Genomic DNA, 21657 nt, shown 5'->3' with positions numbered 1-21657 from the left:
GCGTGCTGGTGCAGTCCCTAGCCTCGCCGCTCTCGGACAGCGCTAGACGAGAAATTCGCGCATCTTTTCCTCCGGACTTGGGAGAATCACCCCCTTAAACTGAAAAGATAATAATAAATGGTAGGGTTTCAACGTAGTTAAACCGAGAAGACATGTGAAAGCATGTGTTTAGCCTGACTGGCTCGTGGTTTTCCTTTGCTGAGTCGTCGGCACGTCTGGCGACGATATTAGACTCAGGTTAAGCTCTGATCGAGGTTAAGTTGATCTGATCTCTTCCCGCCGTAGATGGAAGTTGAAGACGACGATGTGCAATGCACAGCGCGAGAGTGTGTAGCAGCTTAACACGAAGCGTGATCACCGGCGATAGCGTAGTTCTCTCGCGCAGTGGCCAGCGAATCTGTTCTGTTCGCGCCACCGCGGGTTCTGGTCCGAGTCGCGGCAATATTTATTTTGTTATTTATTTCTGCTATGCTCTTTGCACAAACCCACAAACATCGCAAGATCTTGTTCGGGGTTCGCCCATCGAAATATTGTTTTCGCACTAAAATGTTTTCCTCTCCTGGAAGCGCTGGTGCGTCCAGGGAAGCGTCATCGAAAACTACGCGAAAGCGTTCGGAGGGAGAAGCGGCGATATCCGATGACGCAAGTGGAAGAGGCCACCCGCGGCTGGTCCGTGCTCAGACAAATGAGCACACTCTGCTTCAGCTCGCGAAGCCTCGCACGCAGGGACGCCACGAGAAGGGAGCTTCCGCAGGGAACGGCGCCATCGGCGGAACACGCACAGGTTCCTATCAGCAAATGACCTCTGACTAGCGAAAAAACAAACAAGGGCAGGTGTAATAATTCAATCCTCACCACTAGACGCACCTAGTGGGCTGATAACGGATAAGTGGAATATATTCGTCACATTACGTCAGCCCCGGCAGCAGACTTTACATAACGTTCGCGAACGTACTTAGCAGCATGTTCGCTTCATCTTTAACTCATTACATTTCAATATCCACGAGCGGACTAGCCGAACAGTTCACGCTGCTTTGAGCCTAGTCCAAATTCCACGAGCAACATTCTACAAAGAAATGTCTAAACCTGATGTGCGAGGGTAATGTACTGCTTGATTCCCGGTGGCGCTTCCCGTAAAGCAAGTACCTCTTTGAGCAGTGAGCTGACTTCCATATTTATGCTACAGCCAGGATCTAAATCCCTCCAGGCGCTCTATGCATGCGTACACGACACGAAGCTTCTTCACACAGAACATCCCACCTAGGAACCGAGCAGGACTCCGCCTCCCCCAGGCAACGATTGCAGCTACCTTTCCCCTTTGTATTCGCGTCGATGTCTGAGGCCCGGCTAGCTTAGTTTGAGATGAGTGAGGAAAGATTACAAAAATGAGTTTGCAAACGAAACTGCGCTGTGGCCTTTGTTCATAACAGTGACTCCCACTTATTTGGGTCCTCCAAAAAGTGCGAACCAACGCAACCATGCGCCAAGCTTCTGCGTGTCAATCTTGGCGTGCGAGGGAAGAGAAAAAGCGCGCGCATGTGAATGCCGAGCGCAGTGTGGGCCACGGGGCCGTGCACCGTGCACTGGTGCAGAGTGAGACGGTGCACAGCCCCTGGGCGCCGGGGGAGCAGCTGTCATCGCGCGACGTACCGAGGAGGCGGCAGAGGCCCCGTCGACGAGAACGTCGTCCGCGAAGGCGACCCTCTTGGGCGGCTGGCGCCGCGGCAGCGAGCGACGGCCCTTATCCGCCTTCAGCATTCCTCCGGTCGGGACGCCGCGGTGCACATCACACGAGGACGCAGAGACGAGCAGCTCGCGCTAGCCGCCCCCGAGAGGGGGAAGCGGCACCCACGGCCGCGCAGTCCCGCCGCTGCCCTGGGCGGGGGCAGCCCACAGTGTCTTTGCTTGGAAAGCTCGCAACACTCGTCGTCACTTAGCTGCTGCTGCGAGTTTGTCACGGACGACACACACACGCGCGCGTCGCCGCTGTTGTTGCGCCAAGGAGGGCTCCGCTCACGCAACCGCGTGCTCCGTCACCCGGGAGACGACACCAAGGACACGTTCTCGTTCCGCAGCCACACAAGCACCCACACGACGACTCCGGCGGGCCGGGAAGAAGCAACGCACAAGGCACACGGAATGCTCGCGCGGGGTTTCCTCCAACGCACGGCGAGAGACCAAGGAGCGACGCACGCACGCGCCGAGTCGACGACACCGGCCGCGCGTGGACGGCGGCCCAGAGCGGATCGCAACGCGGTCGCGGCGTCCGCTGACGACTGACGAACTGGCTCGCCGCCGGCGGCCCGCGGCGGGAACGAGGAAGCCCGAGGGGGAAGCCATCAAACGCAGCCGACGGGAGAGGGAGCGCAAGCAGAGGGAGAGGAGGGACAACTTTCGCCGCGCGGCCAGCGTCGATCGCTCCTCGACCTCGGCCGCAGCTGGCGTGCACGCGCACGTGCTCCCGTCGCCCTGGGAACGATCGAGCCTCGCGCGGGACTACCCCCGCCCATGACCGGACGGCCAACCGCGCCCAGATGGTTCCCGAAGACGAAGCCGAGAGGCGGCCGCCCGGGCAACATCTCCGATGCCCACTGATAGAAAGACAACCTTATTGACGGGCATAATTGGAGACAGCATCGAAAAACAAAGGAGATAGCCCGTGCGAATGCTTAACTTGCGTTCTCTCAGAAAATGGGACATCTTAATGCAAACGAGCTAATCCGATACATCTCTTCGCGTGTACAACACGACCCAGTGCGTAGTTCCAAAGGAATGACGCGGCGATCAAGCGTCCAAAATGGCTACCAAAACTCGCATCATGGCGCCGATGCGACTGCTGTCCGTCTCCTGCTCGCCCCTGAGCAGCCGTGACCAGCTCATAGGCTTTATCTGAAATTCATATAATCTGAAAGTAAGGGATTAAACAAAACAAAAAAGAACGCTGCAGATGCTACGGCACCAGCCTGGCCGACCCCACCCTGGCGAAACAAGGTCGCAGATCCGCCAGCCAAGATGCCGCAAATGTAGGAGTTGACGAGGGCCAGGGTACGCACTGTTGCACGTACGTACTGCAGCTTCACCTGTGCAACAGTCACCTGTCAGCCTCTCAACGTAATGTGACGCAGCAGCTTGCAGCAGCAACCTCAGCGCCCCGTCCTGTCCAAACGGTGCCCACCTCGATGATGTATACAGTCGGGGACAAAAGTCTCCGGACCACGTGTTCCTCTAACGAAGCCGATAGCTCTGCTATTAGTCGGCGGCTGGAGACGACACTTTTGGAGGTGAAAGTTAAATTTTTGTTCTTTCGTCTCCACAAGTGTGGTCTCCAGCCGCTGTCTAATAGTAGAGCTATAAGCTTCGTTTGAGGAACACGTGGTCCGGAGACTTTTGTCCCCGACTGTACGCTCAAGCAAAGCACGGATAAGCCCAACTCACTTGTTCACGGAGTCCTGGAGCACGAAAATGGTAAATGGGGCCTCACAAATGCCCCGCAACCTAAGAGTTAATCCATGAGGGTGACCACAGCACCGTCGGCCAAAGTGTAACAACAAACGCACACCAATGAGGGTAACTCGTTGTTAAAGCGAAGGATATGTTGATCAAAAAGCACGCACAAAACTTCCTCGCCACAGGAGCCAACTAAAACGGTGTGCCACAAATAATAACCATCATTATGGGAAAAACAAAAAAAACTAGGCGTGAACGACCTGCAACATACGTTTATAATCCCCGCTTCATTATAAAAACTGTCATTAGCTACATTAAAACAAAAAAAGTAATAGCAAGTGATTCACGGCAGCATGTCGTGGGCTCTGCCCATGCAACTTACGCCAATGAAAGGAAGGGAAAAACTGCAGGAGCTGGAGAGCGTACGTCAGCCCTATTTTCTGCCCGGTCTTCTGCACAAGAAAGCATTGGGGGATGCGCTCTCGCCTTTTCGCCGCTAAAAACTGGAGAAATAATACGTACGCGTGCACGAACTCCAACGCGTTCTCATTTCGCTCGTACCTGAAGGTAAACAGGCGCGCCGGTGGGGCCAGCCACTCATTTCAAAGAAGCTGTCGCTTCTTCGGCCAACAACGTTTTTTTTTTTTGAACATTTTGAGTTGGTAATCACATCACATTGCTTACAGTCCTCTCGCTCCGGTACAAAAAACCTTGTTCAAAATGCCAAGTGGAAGCATTGAAAAGAGAACAACGAGGAAACTGAAACCGAAACTGGGTTTCGACCAAACGATTACGTCACGGTAGACATTTTGATGACGTCACGTACACTGTCACAAAATCTATCGTGTGCGCGTTGACCGGCCAAATTGGGCGACTGTAAGCGGGAGCCTGGGTCATTATTTTTCTAAAATGACCAAAAGCCAGCTCGAAGTCTTGTCGTTCAGCAAACGCAGAGCGAATGTCGATGGCCGTGCATCCAGTGACGTCAAACAGGCAAGGTTGCCCGTAGAAATCAGCCCGATTGAGGTCGCGAAATGGGAAGTTACAAAATTCGTTTGCGCAGCAACAAAACATCGACCCGCTGCCAAATTTGGCTCATAACTGCGGAGAATGTGCCGTGAAAGTTACAGTAGAATCAGAGGAGGTATAGAAAACACCGCAGCCGCCCTATAAAGGGAGCTGGGCCAGAATACGCAGTCCTACTGGGACACCGACGGCCAAGCCCGCCATGAAGCTGCGCGAGAGCCACCACCTCGAGGGTGCCCTACCCTCCCCCAAAAGCAAGCGGCCCCTCGCTTATCGGCCGACACGTCTCTTAAGATAGGAAGAAGAGCGCGCTCGGAGGCCAAAGGCGGGTGGTTCCACACACACACACACACACACACACACACACACACACACACACATGGCGGCGCGTCGAAGCCGGCGGGGCGGCCGACGCGGCACTCGAGACAGATTACGCGAGCCGTGCACGTACGTGATCGGCGGCGCAGCGAGCGAGGTCTCCACCGACCGAAGCCCGTATACCAGAAGCATGGTCGGAAGGGCCATAGGGAGACGCATTTGCCTGCACCCCCGTGCGTTCTCTCCCTCTCTCTGCCATGCACCTACGCGCACACCTGCTCGATACCGGCCAGCAGATCGCAGCCGCACCGCTTCTCGACCAGGAGGATATTGGAGCAGAGGTCACTGGACCAGCGTTTTATTTCTCTGAGCATTTCTGAACGGTCCCTGAAACGGAGAAACGCTCCCAGGAGAGGTGGGCGCGGAAACATGGGTTGCTCCGCTGTACACGTAAACAGACAGGCGAAGGTGCAGAAAACAAGAAGGCCGCAACGATCTTTTTAGACTTCCTTTTTTTTCCTTCTTTTTCAAAGCGCTCACGAAATTTTCAAGGCACCCGTTGCTGAAGCCCTTCCTCACCCTTCGAATTATACGCCACGACGAGCCCGCCCATAGACTCTGCTGCCGCTTCGCGATCTGAAACATTCACCCATCACCGATGCATGGCGGTGTATAAGGTTTACTTTTCTTAGCCAAACAAGCATGCGAATGACAAAGTCACGTCTGGGTGGCGCGATCGATTGACAAGTACAGAGAAAGGGCTGCTCAAAATTATCGGGTAATATTGTCGCAGAAATAATAACATACATATATAGTAGGCTACTTTACACGCACCATATTATGCTCTTTTGAAGCGACGGAGCTGCAGACATATATTTTCGCGTAATCTTGCCGTGCTGAGCCACAGGAGTGCTCAGAATTTCATGACTAAAAAAAAAAAAATTTTCCGCCTACATTGTCGAACATTCCACACGGATTCTACTCACATCGAATCACGAATATTACCAGAAAAAAAAGAGGAAAAACTAAATGAATTTTGTGCATATTGGCAGGAATCACGCGAGGGGGTGTTGTAACGCATATCTTAGCGGTTACAACACCCTATTTACCAAATGGCACCAAGTTCTGATTCCATGCACACGACCTTAATGCATCGCGTCCATCATATATATCCAGCTGGACAGAAGAAAAAAAACGCGTTTTCCTTGCTGCGTTGAACGCGATCAGATTTCATCACTCGATATACTGCTCCCCCAATACACAGGGGATATTGTTCACGGCACGTTTCAGCATAGTAAAGTTTGTTCGTTTCTTCACAGGAAGGTTCCCAAACCCTTCCTCTAGTTAATTCGGCGTGAAGGGAGACCAGGAGGCGTTTCTTATAGATGATGATAGATAGAGGAGCATATATTTACAGCACATACAACACACATGTACAAGGAGTAAAACTGGAAAACAGCAGAATGAATTTACAAAAGGAAAAACAAACTTTGCGCTACTTTACTCTTCTACCTAGCAGGTTAGAGCCTAAGAAGCAGAATGTTACATGCTAAGCATGGAGCCCCAGCTCAGGCTCTAACCTGCTAGGTAGAAGAGTAAAGCAGCGCAAAGTTTGTTTTTCCTTCTGTAAATTCATTCTGCTGTTTTCCAGTTTTACTCCTTGTACATGTGTGTTGTATGTGCTGCAAATATATGCTCCTCTATCTATCATCATCTAAAAGAAACGCCTCCTGGTCTCCCTTCACGCCGAATTAACTAGAGGAAGGGTTTGGGAACCTTCCTGTGAAGTTTACCGCAATGGCAGCGTCCGCTACCACCTTCCTCTGTCGTTCGCGCCGTTGCTGCTGCCGCTGCTTCTCCAGACGAGCCTCTCGTTCTACTTCGGTTTTTGCTCCAATCTTAGCACGTTTCCTCGCTCTATCCTTCGCTGACTCGCCCTGTCGGCCTTCTTGATCATACGGATCATCAGATGTAATCAGCCGTCTACGATACACAGCCGAAACAGTGGTCCCAGTTTCCGACTCCTCCATGGCTACCTGCGAACGTGAAGCAACGCTTCGCGCTTTTTACTATCTTATCAGATAAACGGCGAGTCACGTGGTTTAGCGCAACTGCGAGGTGAGCGTTGAATCGCGTTGTTCAACGCAGCTGCGAAGGCGAGCGAACACCGCCGGCTCCGCGCGCCACAGCTGCGCCGAGGCGCGGCGAGTCACATGGCTTGACGTCACAGTCAACCCCCGCTCCGCCGCTTGAAGGTCATTCTTCGGAGCGACATGACCTTGAAGTTTTGCATGGGAGAAGTAGAGCTACCGCTCTAAAAAGTAAATTGCGGGGTTTAACGTCCCGAAGCGACACATGGGCTATGAGGGACGCCATAGTGGAGGGTTCCCGGATCGATTTAGACCACTTGATTCTTTAAAGTGCGCTAACGTCGCACAGCACACGGGGACATTTTGCATTTCGCCTCCATCGAAATACAACCACTGTGGCCAGGATCGAACCCGTGGCCTTGTAATCAGCAGCCGAACGACAAAGCCACTGTGCAGACGTCATAGACGCTGTAGGAGAGAATATCTCTGTCGAGGGCCTTTCTTCGACACACAACTGTGCAAGACAAAAGCATCCCAGAACTTGGAAGAACACGGCTACAGCAGGGATAAGGTGCACGCGGACGCAAACCCTGCGGTCGAGCTCGGAACGCCGGTTAGGGGAAATCCGCTTCATACGACACCCTCCATGCGTGGTAACGGTGCATTGCAGAGCGGGAGCTTGTGGACCGCACAGGCGTCAATGTGAACAGCTGTGTTACAGGCATCTCTACCTGGCCCGGCGACTGGGATGCTCATTGAGACACGACTCAACATTCGCTTGGAAGCACGCCATTTCATTCGTCCCGTGGATGGGACACCTTCGGCAGGCGGGAAGGTATGAATTTTGAACCGCCAAGGCAACCAGCTTCCCTGCTCTGGAACTCGGGGCTGGCACCGCATCGCCGCCCACAGACCCAGTACCAAGAGTGAAACAGTGTTTGCTTGTTTTCTTTCTCTTTCATTTCCTGCTTTGCATCCAAGATGACGAACCTCCTAATAGAAAGCGCAGCCCCACCACAACTTCGCGTGGACGACTATCTCATAGGGTGCCGTGCTAAAGGTCACTGACCAAGGGTGTCAGTCCGAGAGACAAAAGGGAGAAGAGGGCTTCTTCTGGGATAAACCTACGAAAGAGATTACGGAGTGGAAGTTTGGCGCTACCTCATGGCCACTCGGATCATGGACTCCTCAAGCGTTACACAACTTTTCATCCCTCCACTATTGCTTCGGAGTTTTTCAGCGGTCTACCGAATAATGCACAGCACACAGTGTCACAAAAAGAAGCCACCATCTCTTCTTGCCCCAAGTGTCGCCGCCCAATTTCGAACCATTGATCATGGCAACACATTGAATCACCCCAAGCAGCGACTGACCGATTAACTGCTACCAACGTATTCTGCATCATGTGCTTGGAGCCCCAACGTCAGAAGGGGAGCTTTTGCCTTTCAAAACCGCCCACGGCAAAAAAAAAAAAAAAAAGAGGGGAGGGGGGGGGGGGATCGCAGGGTAAAAATCATGCAACCATTATTTTTCAATCTTCAAGACTGTATTTTTAGAATGATCTGTTCTCTTTATCTAGGAAACGTTACCAGCCAATTCTGACGCCACGATAAGTGGACGACCTGCGCAGAACTGAGTCGCAAGTATGGCTTTACAACGACGAGGATACTTCGTGCGTGTGGCGCGCTATGAGCCTACAAGAAATATTCACGCGTCAAAGATTCACTATCTGCCCAGCGGCCGGGAGAGGAGCCCCCACCGACCGCACTACAGCACCGCGCTGAGGTAGAACCTTCCGGTCCGAACGACCACACAACAGCGCAGCAGTGCAAACCTGGCTCTCACCTGCTCCAGCGAGCTGCACCGCACAGAGAAGCCATGCGGCCCTATAGGCGCGACGACCTCACAGAGGACAGCGACGCGCAGAGACCCGCCGACAGGTGCTCGGGGTTCGGTTCCCGCGCGGCCGACGCTTTTCTCATGGCCCAAGAGTCACGCATTCGCGGTCAACGCCGAAAATGGGGTGTCCGGCGTGCGGGTCACAATAAGGGCACCCGATCGGGCTTTCTTCTGCTCCGTTTCCTTCCCACGATTACGGCGCTCGCCGGGCCCATCCTCCTGAATGGGTGACGCGAAGACTACAGCGGCGGCGCGCGCGGCGCGTGTAAAGGACGCGCGCGACACAAGAACCCGCAATCGGACCGCGCGGCCGGTTGCGGTAGCGACGCGCCCGGGACGGCTCCCTCTCGCGTGACGCGCACACACAGGCAACAAAGGGAGCCATACACGCTCAGGCGCTGCCCTTCGGACCGAGAAGAGCGGACACCGCCAAGACAATCGAGCAGCCAGGACACCCCCCCCCCCCCCCCCCTCCCCTCCCCCTTTTGCTTTCAAGTGCTTTGTTGATTCTTTTTAGCGCTTCCCGTGGCAAAAATAAAAAATATATATAAAAACTGAGCTACAGGGCATACAAAAGGCACGGATCCTGGCAGCCCAGAACGGGGGCAACAGCTGATGCCGACATTGTAATCTTGAGCGTGCAGTCACAGATCTGCGCAACAATACGATTCGGTTCGCGCTATTCAATACTCGTCCCACTCCGTAAGCGACATGAAGTTTCAAGTTCGGCATACAGATACAGCACAATATCGTGTTGAGACGCTTAAGTATAGGTTGCGCAACGAGGAAGAACTACTGTTGTTCGCTAGCGAAAAAAAGAGTTTACTAAAGAAACAGTAGTTCAAAAGGCGCCTCGTGCCACGGTGCCGTAAGAGCGCTCTGAAAAGCGGCGGTGATGAAAATTGTGCGGCAGCAAAAATGTGAACCTTTGTACAATAATTAGCGAACAAACAAGAACAAACGAAAATAAGATAACCAGAGAGAGGTACGGAAAAGTAAACGACCTACATGCTGGAAGACGATCAAACGAGCGATATTCCTCTGCAGTTTTAGAACTGCTCTAATCGCGCATCACAGCATCACGGGCCTCTTTCTCTTCGCGGTACAGGCGCAACACCGCCACTTGAGTGGTGTTACTGTCTCTTGGCTCATTTATTGCAGCAACTTTGCGCTGCTTGAGCGCCACTTTCGAGAATCTCTGCGCGTTTTCTAACATATCGGGAGTACGTTCTTGTAATTTTTTTTTTCTGGCGCAATAGATAACACACGCATTCCGTTCACACTCGCGGTCCTGCAAACGGCCACAAATAGGCAACAAGAGCAGCGCGGCTCGTGGTGCGGCGCTGTTCAGAAAAAAAACAAAAAAACTTTGAGGATACCGCTACTTGCGAATAAATGTAATGGTGAAAGCCGGGCTATAGCTTGTCCTGACATCGCGTTTATCGAAGTGCTTTCACTCCGAGTGCACGTGTCCGACATAACACTCGGTGAGAGCACATTCTTCTCGTAACTCCACTTAAACTCCGCCATTGGTACCCCTCACTCTACAAACCAGAGTGCCCACACTGTGGAGAAATAGCTACAGCTTTTCACATGGTGTGGGCACACCAATTAAATCCTGCGACAGACTGACTTCCTAATCCCAATTTGGAGCAGTGGGAGGCCATTATGCAAAGCGAGGACCCCGACCAGCATCGTGGACTGGTTCGCAAGGCGTACGCTGCGGTGCAGGCCAATGGGCTGCCGGAATAGGCGGGCCACACAAGGCTCCGGTAATTGCCATTCTTTAAATTCAGGTTTCAATCAATCAATCAATCAATCAATCAATCAATCAATCAATCAATCAATCAATCAATCAATAAATCCCTAATGCGACAAATGGCGGAGTTCTACGCTGATGTTGCAGCATGTGCGCTTCGCAAGATGCTGTTGCCGCGCTTCGGCACGCTTGCAGTTAACCGTGTCTGTGTGCTCGTCCTTGAAAGTGACCGATCTCGTTTTTACGACTGAGTTTTTTTTTTAATTCTTTCTATCGCAGCGCGCCACGGCCTGCGGCGGCATCGGAAGACGATGACATCAACAACCGACTTGCCCGCTCCAACTTAAGTCCTTACAACTGGCCTGTCGCTAGTAAAATGATTCGGTCGTCAGTGAAGCCTCTCGAGCGCTCCCGTAAAAGCGCGAGTGCAACCTCTTTCGAACTGTCATTTGCACTGATCGTTCGGCAGCATCTACAAAGGAGGAACGCCTCGCAGACGGAACGCAACGAGGAGTGCGGCGGTGAAAGAAGTTGATGGTGAGACAGCAACAGAGGCGTCACCAATGAGGCAGGATTGAGGCTATCCCCAAATTTTACTAAAATGCCCTCACGAAAACGGTACGCCTTTGGACACAAAAACATAAGGAACGAAATTCGCGCTACCTGCAGAGTCCGCACTGAATCGACGAGCTATATATACTGGCTGCCACAGCCCTAACTGCTCAAGTTTTCCGATGAGGGGGTTGTATTTTGTACGGATCATTTTTCCGTTCTTCTGCCTGTTTTCCAGTCACTGGTCAGCTCCGTCGCCGGCTCCGTGGCTCCGTTGAGAGAGAGGAGGGAGGAGAAATGGTTGGTTTTATGGGGTTTAGCGTCCCAAAGTGATTCAGGTTATGAGGCACGCTGGAAATTTCGACCACCTGGGGTTCTTTAACAGAGTACATGGGCCTCTAGCACTTTGCCTCCATCGAAATGCGACCGCCCCAGCCGGGATCGAACCCGCATCTTTCGGGTCAGCAGCCGAGCACTATAACCACTAAGCCACCGCGGTGGCCAGGAGAGGAAATTAATGGCGCAGCAAGTGTCAAACTCAGGGCGGACGCCTGAACCACTGCGTGAGGCAAAGGATGAAGGTGTTCGTGACAGGAGGGAGAGATAAAGAGCCGCTGTATGGTAAAATGCTCCTAGTTAATTTCACTGTCCCGGGGATTTTTAACGCACATCAACGTTTTTGCATTTCGCCTCCATCGAAATGCGATAGCTGCGCTCGGGACTCGAACCCATGACCTAGTGCTGAGCAGTGGAACGAAGTAGCCACTAAGCCACACGAACTGGAGTCCAGCACTGGTTTTCAAAGCTATGAGTCAGTTTGTGGCACTATGCTGAAAGCAAATTGATTATAAACCCTAGTAAACAAGACCTTCCCCAGACCTTCATCAATTCTTGAAGCGCACTTCCACGAGCAATCGAAAGGTTGAACCCACACGACGAACCGCCTTTGACAAAAGTTACCACGCAACGGGTTCGTTTGTAGTGAAGAGCTGATGGCGTCCCTTAAGCCCTAAAACTGTATAAGGTAAGGAAATTCTTTCTCCCCGCTTTTCGAGATCGTTTGGTCTCGTGGGGTTGCTATAGGGGGATAATACGTTCTCCCTTCATAATCGCGGCTTACGTTCAAAACCGCCGACCATCATAGGGGGCTCTACTATACGGCTTGGAAGCAAACTTCGTTGCTTGGTCACTTTTGGCAAAGACGTTGCACATACTGCGGCTAAAGCAAATGCCAAAGCTGGCTCTGACAACTGCATCTAAACACGCCGTTAAGAGCATGAAGAAGTTTATCTGAATAACGCTCAGCAGAAACACAACTGACGGATTTATTCACATTCCTTTCATTAACACGTACAGCCTTTGTCAAAAGTAACCAGACATGCTTGGTTTGCTTCTACCTTGTACACTGGAGCCCTAGTGGCTTTACTAAAGATTAAAAGATTTTGGAAGGTAAGAAGACCCCCAGTCCTTACCTTTAACGGCCATTTCAGCTTCAGGGAAGCTGTAAGGGCTCCAGTGTGCGAGCTAGAAGCAAACCATGCAGTCTGGTTACTTTTGACAAAGACTGTACATGTCATGTTTGCCACGCGGCAGGGTTGCAGCGTTCGCACTGAATGTTCGATACAGTTGCCGCTACCACGTATACTCGCCTCCAGGGGGCCTCGGAATCTCTACTTCTAAATATGCACGAGACGTTCTATCGTCAGCTGGGGTTGCACCAACCGATCTCGCGCGTCAACTGCGCCTTTCATCCACACCGAGATTCGGGGAGCGATACTGACCATGCAAACCCATGCAACAAAAGACAGAACGCAATGTCCAAAATACTGCAGCTCAGAACCTTGGCAAACTATTTCTTTTCTATTCCACTCTCTTCCTATTCCCTTTACAGACACCAAGCTCTTATAACAGCGCGTACAAACAACCTTCGACGTTAAAAACCCGACTGCAGACAGGAGCAGCTTCACCACAGACGCCCGAGGAGTCCGCCCTTCAAAGCATAATGGAATTACAGCTACGAACCGCAAGCTAGAAAACCTCGAACGTGCTAGCCCCGCCACATCCCTGCGCACACTCCCCAAGAGGACAGACGTCATCAGTGGCCCCATGCCCATGCTTCCAAACAATGCCAAACAACGTCGTCCGAACATAAGGCGGCAAATAAACCAGATAATACAGTTAGATGGTTTAGTGCAAATAAATTGGCGCTGAATTCCTCCAAAACAAATTACACAATCCTCAGGTAACACAACTTTAAGCACCGGCAACGAATAAAAAGTCAAAGCTGAATCATGGCGGTACGTTGGTGTGAAGCTGGACTCATGATTAAATTTTAAGGAACATATTAGAAATGTCTACCAGCTAGAAGCTAAGTCACGCATGCTTTGAGACTCGTCAGCACTTTCCGCTAACAACACTAAGAAGCATATACTTTTCAGTTTTTCAATGTCATATCACGTACTGCGTCGCATCGTGGGGTATTCAGATAATGAATCACACATTTTGCAAAAACGTGCTCGGCCCATTTTGACATTTCAGAGCTGTAGGGAACACCCTGCGTCACTCAACATCAATGCCGCTTACACTCGCACGTGATTACAATACTCCACGTGCGGTGCGTACAAATCTGGCAATTCTCTCAAGTAACAGCCCGCTTTAACATCTTTACACCCGCGAAAAGGCACGCACGAAGTGATAACTAATTTTAACATGCCGACCGCTCACACTTGTGGGTTTCTAAGTGGACACAGGCCACCACCCACCGCGGGTTCGAGCTTCGCGCGAGCCAAGGGCCCCGATCAGCCGTCACCACACACACACTGGGACACCGATGCGGCGCACTCAACCTCCGCTGGGAGGAGAGCGATTCGCCGCAAAGAAATAGGCCTCCAAGTTCACAAAGGAGACGTTTATTCACGTCGTCCTCCAGCTGATACACACACACTCAATCGTCACCCCGTCCCGGGGGCGCGCGAGGAGCAAGGCTCCGCTGCGCGCACGAAGCGACTCGAGTAATGCGCGCCGCTAACACGCCGCTGCAGGAGAATGTCCCCGCGGCAGTGCTGTGATCTCTCTCTCTCGTGTCGACCGTTGGGCCGGTTGCGAGAGAGAGTGGGCAATCAACACAAGGTACGCCTGTCAGAGGTCGCTGGACCCCGCTGGACAGGCTCGAGCCGCTGCAGGTCAGAGGACACGTGCGGGCGAGCTCGAGTAAGCACTGGTCCGAGCGGCAAAGCCGGCACGGACAAACAGTAACGTACGCACCTTACGCTGTCTCGGAGGGATCTCTCTCTCGCTGGGCCCCGCTCGGACGGTCGCGCGGCGCGCGGCCGCCCAAAGCGGGGTCCCGAATTCCCGCCAAAAGGCGCCAATGGCAAAGGCCCTTGGGGAGCCGGGGCGGAGCTGTGGCTAAATGACAGTGATTAGTCACCCAGCCGCCTCTCCACCGCCTGAGGCGGGAGCAAGGGAAAGAGGAGAAACGACGCGGTAGGCCGGCACAGCCGCGCAAAGGCGACGGCGGAAAGCCAGCATTCCCACACACTTTAAGTAGCAACCGATTGCTAGCTTACACTGGTACAAATACTCTCCCTTCGGCGGTAAACCGAAGCAGCGGCTTTTCTCGCTTTTGAAAGGATGCCACGAACAAAAATCATTTTCAGTTTCTTGTTCAAAAGTAGTGTTACGTCCGGATACCAAAGTACCTTTTAAATACCCGTGAAGAACGCCTCATTTCGGTTTTCCGTTCTCTTTGTTGCGTTTCAGGTGATGCTCGTTCCATTTTATTGCTACTTTCTTTCCGTGTCTTGTTTTGTATGCATGTATAACGGTACAAATTTTACAACTGTTCAGTTCTGGCGCCTGGGTATGTTATTTTGTGCAATGGCTACATGGGACCAAACTAGTGAATCGATAAGGGTCCAGAAGCACTTCTCAACCATCTCTTGCAGGCATGTCTCAAAGCAAAAAAAAAAAACAAAACAAATTGTATGAATTGAATTCAACCACGATTCCCCAAACGAGCAGCTCATACGAGGTCTGTTAGAAAAGTATCCGACCTTTGGCCGTAGAAAAAAAACTTGCATAACTGGAGCGTTCCAAACCTAGTCACCTTCAAATTAGTCTACTTGGGACTCCACACACTTCTCCCAGCGGTGCTGCCATTTTGGGAAGTATACCGAAAAGGCGCCTTTCGGAATGGAGTTTAGCTCAGCTGTCGTTGCAGCCATAATGTTCTTCCTTGTCTGAAATCGCGCTCCTTTCAATGGCCTTTTGATTTTGGGAACCAGCCAGAAATCGCAGGGGCCATATCAGGAGAGTAAGGAGTCTGTTGAACTACAGGAGTCTGGGTTTTCGCCAAAAAAGTCTGAATCAAGTGCGAGGCATGTGCAGGAGCATTGTCGTGATGGATGCGCCACTTTCCTGTTGACCTCAACTCCGGGTTCTTGCGCCGCACAGCATCACGTAGGCAACAAAGGACATCCCTGTAGCACTCTTTGGTCATTGTTTGACCCTGTGGAATGCGTACTCGTGGTCTGCAACACAGAGGGTGTCAAAGAAAGCAGTCAGCATCACTTTCACATTGCTGCGCACTTGGCGGGCCATCTGAAGTATTGGTGACGTGGAATGCTTCCACTGTGACGACTGGGATCTGGTTTCCGGGTCGTACCTGTACACCCAAGACTCGTCACCAGTTATTATGATGTTGATGAAGTCGGGGTCACTGTTTGCGGAATCCAGCATGTCCTGTGAGACTTCAACACGAAGCTGCTTTTGCTCCACCGTGAGCAGCTTCGGCACGAATTTCGCCGCAACTCTCTCCATGGCCAAATCTTCGGTGATAATGGAATGTGCGGAAAAATGTCTCATGTCCACCTCTTCCTCAATTTCTCGGATAGTCACGCGACGGTCCCGCATCACCACAGCGTTCAGTTCGGCAATGACCTGGTCATTTCGGCATGTTGATGGCCGATTGGAGCGTGGCTCGCTCTCCACCGATGTGCGGCCATCTTTAAATCAATTGTACCACTGCTTAATCTGTGTGCTGCTCATAGCATCGTCACCGAAAGCCGTCTGAATATTCCGAATGGTTTCCACTTGGCTGTCGCCCAGTTTATGGCAAAATTTGATGCAGTAGCGCTGCTCCTGTCACATCCGCCATTTTCCTTGCAATAAAAAACCGACGAGAGCACTGCGCACCGCCTCACTCAAATGCTGCGTCCCAGCGACTGACGCTATCGGCAGGCGGGAAAAAAATCGTGCATGCTCACGAAGGTTCAAGGTCACGTGATGCAAGCGCGCTTGTTTCATATCCATCAGGTGTTCGCAAAAAAAAAAAAATAAAGTCGGATACTTTTCTAACAGACCTCGTAGTATGCCAACAGAACTGTCGTGGCCTCCGCTCTATGTAAGCATCCTACCGCTTCACATCACCCCCCCCCCCCCCCCCCTGCTCCCTAACGCGCTCCCTAAAAAAAGGATGAGATTTTTTTTCACAAACTTTCAGTTTCGTTTACCTTGGTGCCTCGCAACTTTCAGACCGAAAATTTGCGCCAAGCAGCGACAGTTGCACACAGGACATCAGTTATCGTTAACTCTCGTAGCTGGATATGAAAGGACCACATTGTGAGCCGCAACGAGAACAAAAATATTTATCCTTTCATCTGTGTCAAACTTAGGACTCTATTTTTAAATCTTCGGCCCCACTCAAGCCAAGTGGCCTCCCTGTGTGCCGGTTTGGTAGCCTACAGGAAACAAACGAAAATACAGCGCCCACTAAAAGTGGAAACGAAAGCATTTCTGTCACGCGTTTCGTTTTTCTTCGCACATAAGCCAACGCAGCAGTTTCTCTTATCTGACGTACGCCAGATAAGTCGATGTGGCCGCAAAGCCTGCACGAAACCTCTTAACACGCAGTGAGGTGAAAGGAATCACAATGAAGGTGCCGGAAAGCCACAGCATGCAGGCATAGTCGGCGGAGCAGAGGGGGAGGACACATCAAGGCCTGTCATCTTAAGTGCGCACAAATGAGCGACCGCAGCAGAAACAAACGCGAGTGCGCATGGACAGGTCCTTTATCAGGACCGAGTCGAACGCAGGCTGCTCCGTAGCGGAACCTGACATACTTGAAGTGGCTGCGTTTTCTCCCGTTATCTTACTTAACATCCTCACCGTCCGGATACAGGCGCTGCCGTCGCCACGCAAAGGAGCGGGAAAACCTTTTTCCACTGCCACGCCGCCTCTTTCCCAGAAGCGGGATTGTCACGAGCAAACCGAACACGCGTCAAATGTTGTAGTGTTCCTCACCTAGCATAGCGTACAGGAAACACATACACTTTCTATCTTTAAATCTCTGCCCTTCTCTCGCTCTGCGTCGAGCTGACCTACTGTGCCCAGCACGTGGGCCTTTTAGAACGTGTGGAAAATACAGATCCGTCTTTTGTACGCAGGGCGATCAATTTCCACTCCGAGCGCGACCAGCGCCAGCAGTGGGCGAAGCGTACCCGGCTAGCAGGAGGAAGGAAGGGGGGGGGGGGGGGGGGGGGAGATGTGAAAGGATGTAAAGAAGACAGAAGTGGATCGACGACGACGGAGCGCAGCGCACAGAGCCAGCACAAGACGACAACGACAAACCGCGGGGGATTTCGTGCGGGAAAGCCGACACAAGGGCAGGAAAACTCCGTGGTCCGTGGGAACACGCAGCCGCCGCCTCGCGCTCGGGCACGAGCCGACCAAGCTTTGACGAACGGGAAACAAAGGCGCCCAGAAACAGCGCAATAAAAACTCCTCGCCTCCGCGCGAAACAAGCAAAAGATGTATACAATAAATAGCAGAGAAAGCAATAACGAGAATCATACAGACAGAGGTCCGCGTCCACGCAAGGGCCGCACAAATTGCAGCGCCGCGCGACAGGAATAAACCGCAACGTACGCAGCCGCTGGCACGACAAAGCAAGCAACCTATTTCCAGAAACGTGGACATACGCACGCACGCACACACACGCGCACGCAAGCAAACGCACACGTAGCACCCTTCTTGTTCCTACTCCATGAGGCTGACGACGGACGCGCGCGCAAGCTGTCCGCCGCCGCCTCCACAGCAGCAGCGCGGCACCGAGTCGGAACCGGTGACGACGACGACGCGTTCCCCCGTCAGCGCCAACCGAGCGCCTTGCATCGCGCGCGATATACGAGGAAAGAAAGAACAACGAGGGAAGACGACGAGATGGCTGGAGACGCAGGGAGAGAAGTGGAAACAAGCGGGCAACCCTACAAGCGCCATCCACCACCACATCGCGGCGGACAATCATTTTCTTTCTTGCGCTGCTGCCGCCGCCGTAGCCACCTTCCCCGTTTCACATCGCGCCTCGCGACATTTCCTTTATTATTATTATAGTTTGATCACCCAACTCGCGGCTTCTCGAAACGCCGGCTCGACGGCCGTTCTCGCCCAGCTCTCCTCGATAGCAGTGCCACGCAGCCGATCTCTCGGCAGGGGACCACTGCCTTCCTCGTCAGATAATGCGCGCCGTTTAAAAAAAAATTGTCCTATATATATATATATATAAATCGGCAATATCAACACAAGCAGAACCGCGCAAAATGTAAATCGCACTCCTCCCGATCGTACCGCGGCCCCATAAACAGAGCTAGATGTGTAGCGTGGACCTTCGATCGTTTTTGATTCAGTAGAGCAAGCATGCATTACCGCTCTCTATCCTCCTCACGTTCCACGTCATACAAGAGTTCGTAAACATCTGGGCGCCCGCATTCCGAAGTGTGCGGCGACTGAGCTGCGCGCGCGAAGAGAGGATCGGGGACAGAGCGAGATTCGCTTACCACCGACTGCCGAAGCCCCGAAGAAACTAAAAGCTGGTTCACGTGTTAAAGCTTCGAATGAAAAGAAGTTCAGCAATACTTTTTTTTTTTTTGTAACGGACGGACACAAAAAACAGACATGACGGGACGTGTGTGTTTTGCGCCCGTCAATAAAGAAAAAAGAAAGCTGAATTTCTTTTCATTCGAAACAAGGTGAACCAACTACACCGCAACGTGTTTTGTTAAAGCCACGAGCTGTTTTGGGTGGGAATAAAAGCGCAGTGATAACAATATACGGTGGCAGATAAATGCGTCTGTACTCAAGTACATCTGAACAAAACCACTTCTGACGGAAAAATTTCATGGCTGTAAAGCAAATGCGGCAGGTTCCCTAACAAACTGAGCCAAAACACCATAAACTGCGTCCGCGTTCGCATCTGCTCGCTTAATTGTTCACTACCGTGCGAAGGCAAGACACTTGGAGTTGAGACTGTAATTGCCATTCCAGAAATCGAACCACACTGAACAATGTAGAAGTTAGCTTATTATTAAATCTTATAGGTTTGCAGAATACCTTTCGCACTTTCCATATTTTCAGTTTCCATTTCAGTGTTACCTAGGCACGGCGATAGCAGCCCTCGACCGGGATCGAACATCTCGAACGCGCTTCAAGAATCGGCTAATAAGCCAAGCAGGATCGGGCTCGATCCCGACTGAATTACCTGCGTAACAACGCCGGATGTTAGAGAGTTATATCCCGATCGATTCGATTAAGACCGAAAGTGCACGTGCGACAGGCGAGCACTGCTGGCCCCAACGCAACGAAACACGTACGTCGTCGAGAAGCGGCTCTGCCTCGTCTTCCAACGCCGAGCAGCGGCTCTGCTGGCCGCGTCTCAGCGCCGCAAGTGTTCCGTTGCATTGGGGCCGGCGACGATGTTGCTGCAAGTGTTTGATCTAGCTAAGAATTTTCCTTTCATTCAGTCATTATTTTTGTTTAATTGGCCAGGCTCCTGTCCTGCAGAAAATCCGGCGTCGGCGTTGTTGTGAGCGACACATCCGGACTGGTTGAAAAAGTGGCAGTCACACGTAGAGCAGCGGATTTGAAAAGTGATTAAAACATTACCCAACTGGTGATTAGAAGGTCGCAACTCAAACGTTATCAGTACATGTAAAGTAAATGAATTGCGCTGACAATAAAACTGCGGAATCAGTCGGGAATCAAACCTCTCTCACCTCTGGGTTGCGTGTCAGACACGCTACTGCTAGGCCACGCGAGACACGTTTATACGGCTTTGTTAATGGGGAGGTTTATACGTCTGCCGTGTGGCCTTTCACATAAGAGGAAACAGTGTGGCCAAGAGAAACGGCTGACGGGACCCATTAATGTACTCGTGTCATACCTTGAAAGGCGGAGCTTAAGTGCCCTGTCTTTTTTTTTTTGCTTCTCTTTGCGAACTCCACAGCACGTATATGAACTGAATTCATCATTTCTACATTCATCCATGCAGCCCACACCTCATGTAATTCCCCTCTCACGGAAGCCCTAAGGTATTAAAAAAAAAGACTAAAGTTCAGCTCTAAGTCAGTAGCTGCGCTCGGCCACGGGATTCGAACGTGCGACCAGGAGGTAGCGGGACTGTCAGACAATCTACAAGAACATTCGAAACAAGTGTTAGCATCGTGCGCTGGAACTCCCATATCATGTGTGCATTGGATGGGTAGCTGTACCTCGCGAAGGGGCGAGAAACAGGAGAAGCATATTCAGTTACCGCAATGACAGCAAGGAGAGGACGCCCGACCGGATATGATTACAGCGCTTCAGTTCAGCAGTACAGGAGAAAGACTCGCCATACCTTCTATACAAGCAGCCAGGCGCCCGTGTGTTACCCTCGCGCGTTAGCGCTATTGGCATTATCTTTTTTTTTTTTTTAAATGCCCCCCTTCCCTCATCTCCGGCTCTCTTACATATTCGACGAAAAAAAAAAATGCGGCGCCCTATAGAGACTCCCCGATGGCGCAAAACTGTAACGGGATGCGCGGTAAAAGTTTCCCTTCCGGCGCCGTTCACTGGAGCATCTCATCTTCTCTGCCTCAGCGGCGAGGAAGCAGGGCGCTGCATCGGCGGCCACACCGGCGCCAGTGACCCCTGCTACGGGGGCACGCCGAATTCCTCTCGCGCCCGAACACAAGAGACGACGCCGAGCCTATTTATACACGCACTCTCGCGGTGCAAAGAAGGAAGAAAGCGAAGTACGTCGGCCAAGTTTCGTGGGCTGCGCCGCTGCGGTGGAATGGAGACAGCTGAAGAAAAAAAAAGCAAATAAAAACAGAGGCGGAAAACTAAAGGAGGCAGGATGCGGCTCGTTTCTGGGAGTCATTTCTTCGCTCGGAGAAACCTATATACACACACGCGCTCGGCGGTTTGGCATTCCGCGCGACGAGGAAACTTCCCTTTGAGAAAAAGAAGCGGGACTCTGAACTTAATCGGCAGGAATGTGTACTTTCACCATTGCGAGAGCCAGCTGACAATAAGGAGACTCGATTGGGATAACAGCCGTTAAAAGACACGACGACCCATTAGAGAAACGTCCCGCTCTTCCGCATGGCGAGCTTCTTTCGGCCTTCGTTAAATGAAGCCCTCGCGGCTTCGGCGAACTCGGCTCGACAACCACACGTGGTTTGGCGAGCGCACGCAGGGGGCCCGCAGAAATGGAAAATGGGGCACGCCATCATATTACACGCCACTGCG

The 21657-nt window shown here is 52.0% G+C and overlaps 1 protein-coding gene across 3 annotated transcripts in view; it reads right to left on the bottom strand.

Annotated features, from left to right (window-relative positions):
* The window catches only part of LOC149352602 (uncharacterized), a 390194-nt gene that overhangs the window by 200591 nt on the left and 167946 nt on the right, over positions 1-21657 (bottom strand). The window contains exon 1 of one of the 3 annotated variants that reach the window (XM_089581789.1): positions 1651-2368. The exons of 1 other annotated variant lie outside the window; for it this stretch is intronic. In XM_089581789.1, coding sequence (XP_089437915.1) covers positions 1651-1758 — 108 coding nt within the window. In that variant the 5' untranslated portion in view covers positions 1759-2368. Of the gene's footprint in view, positions 1-1650; positions 2369-21657 lie in introns of those variants that run through there. One more of the 3 variants, XM_089581790.1, reaches the window with a different exon arrangement.

This window comes from Amblyomma mixtum, chromosome 3 (genome assembly GCF_055824585.1).
Source record: "Amblyomma mixtum isolate Tamu chromosome 3, ASM5582458v1, whole genome shotgun sequence".
NCBI classification, from domain to species: domain Eukaryota; kingdom Metazoa; phylum Arthropoda; class Arachnida; order Ixodida; family Ixodidae; genus Amblyomma; species Amblyomma mixtum.
Note: the sequence above shows the minus strand (reverse complement) of the source record. Positions and strands in the feature narration are given on the sequence as shown.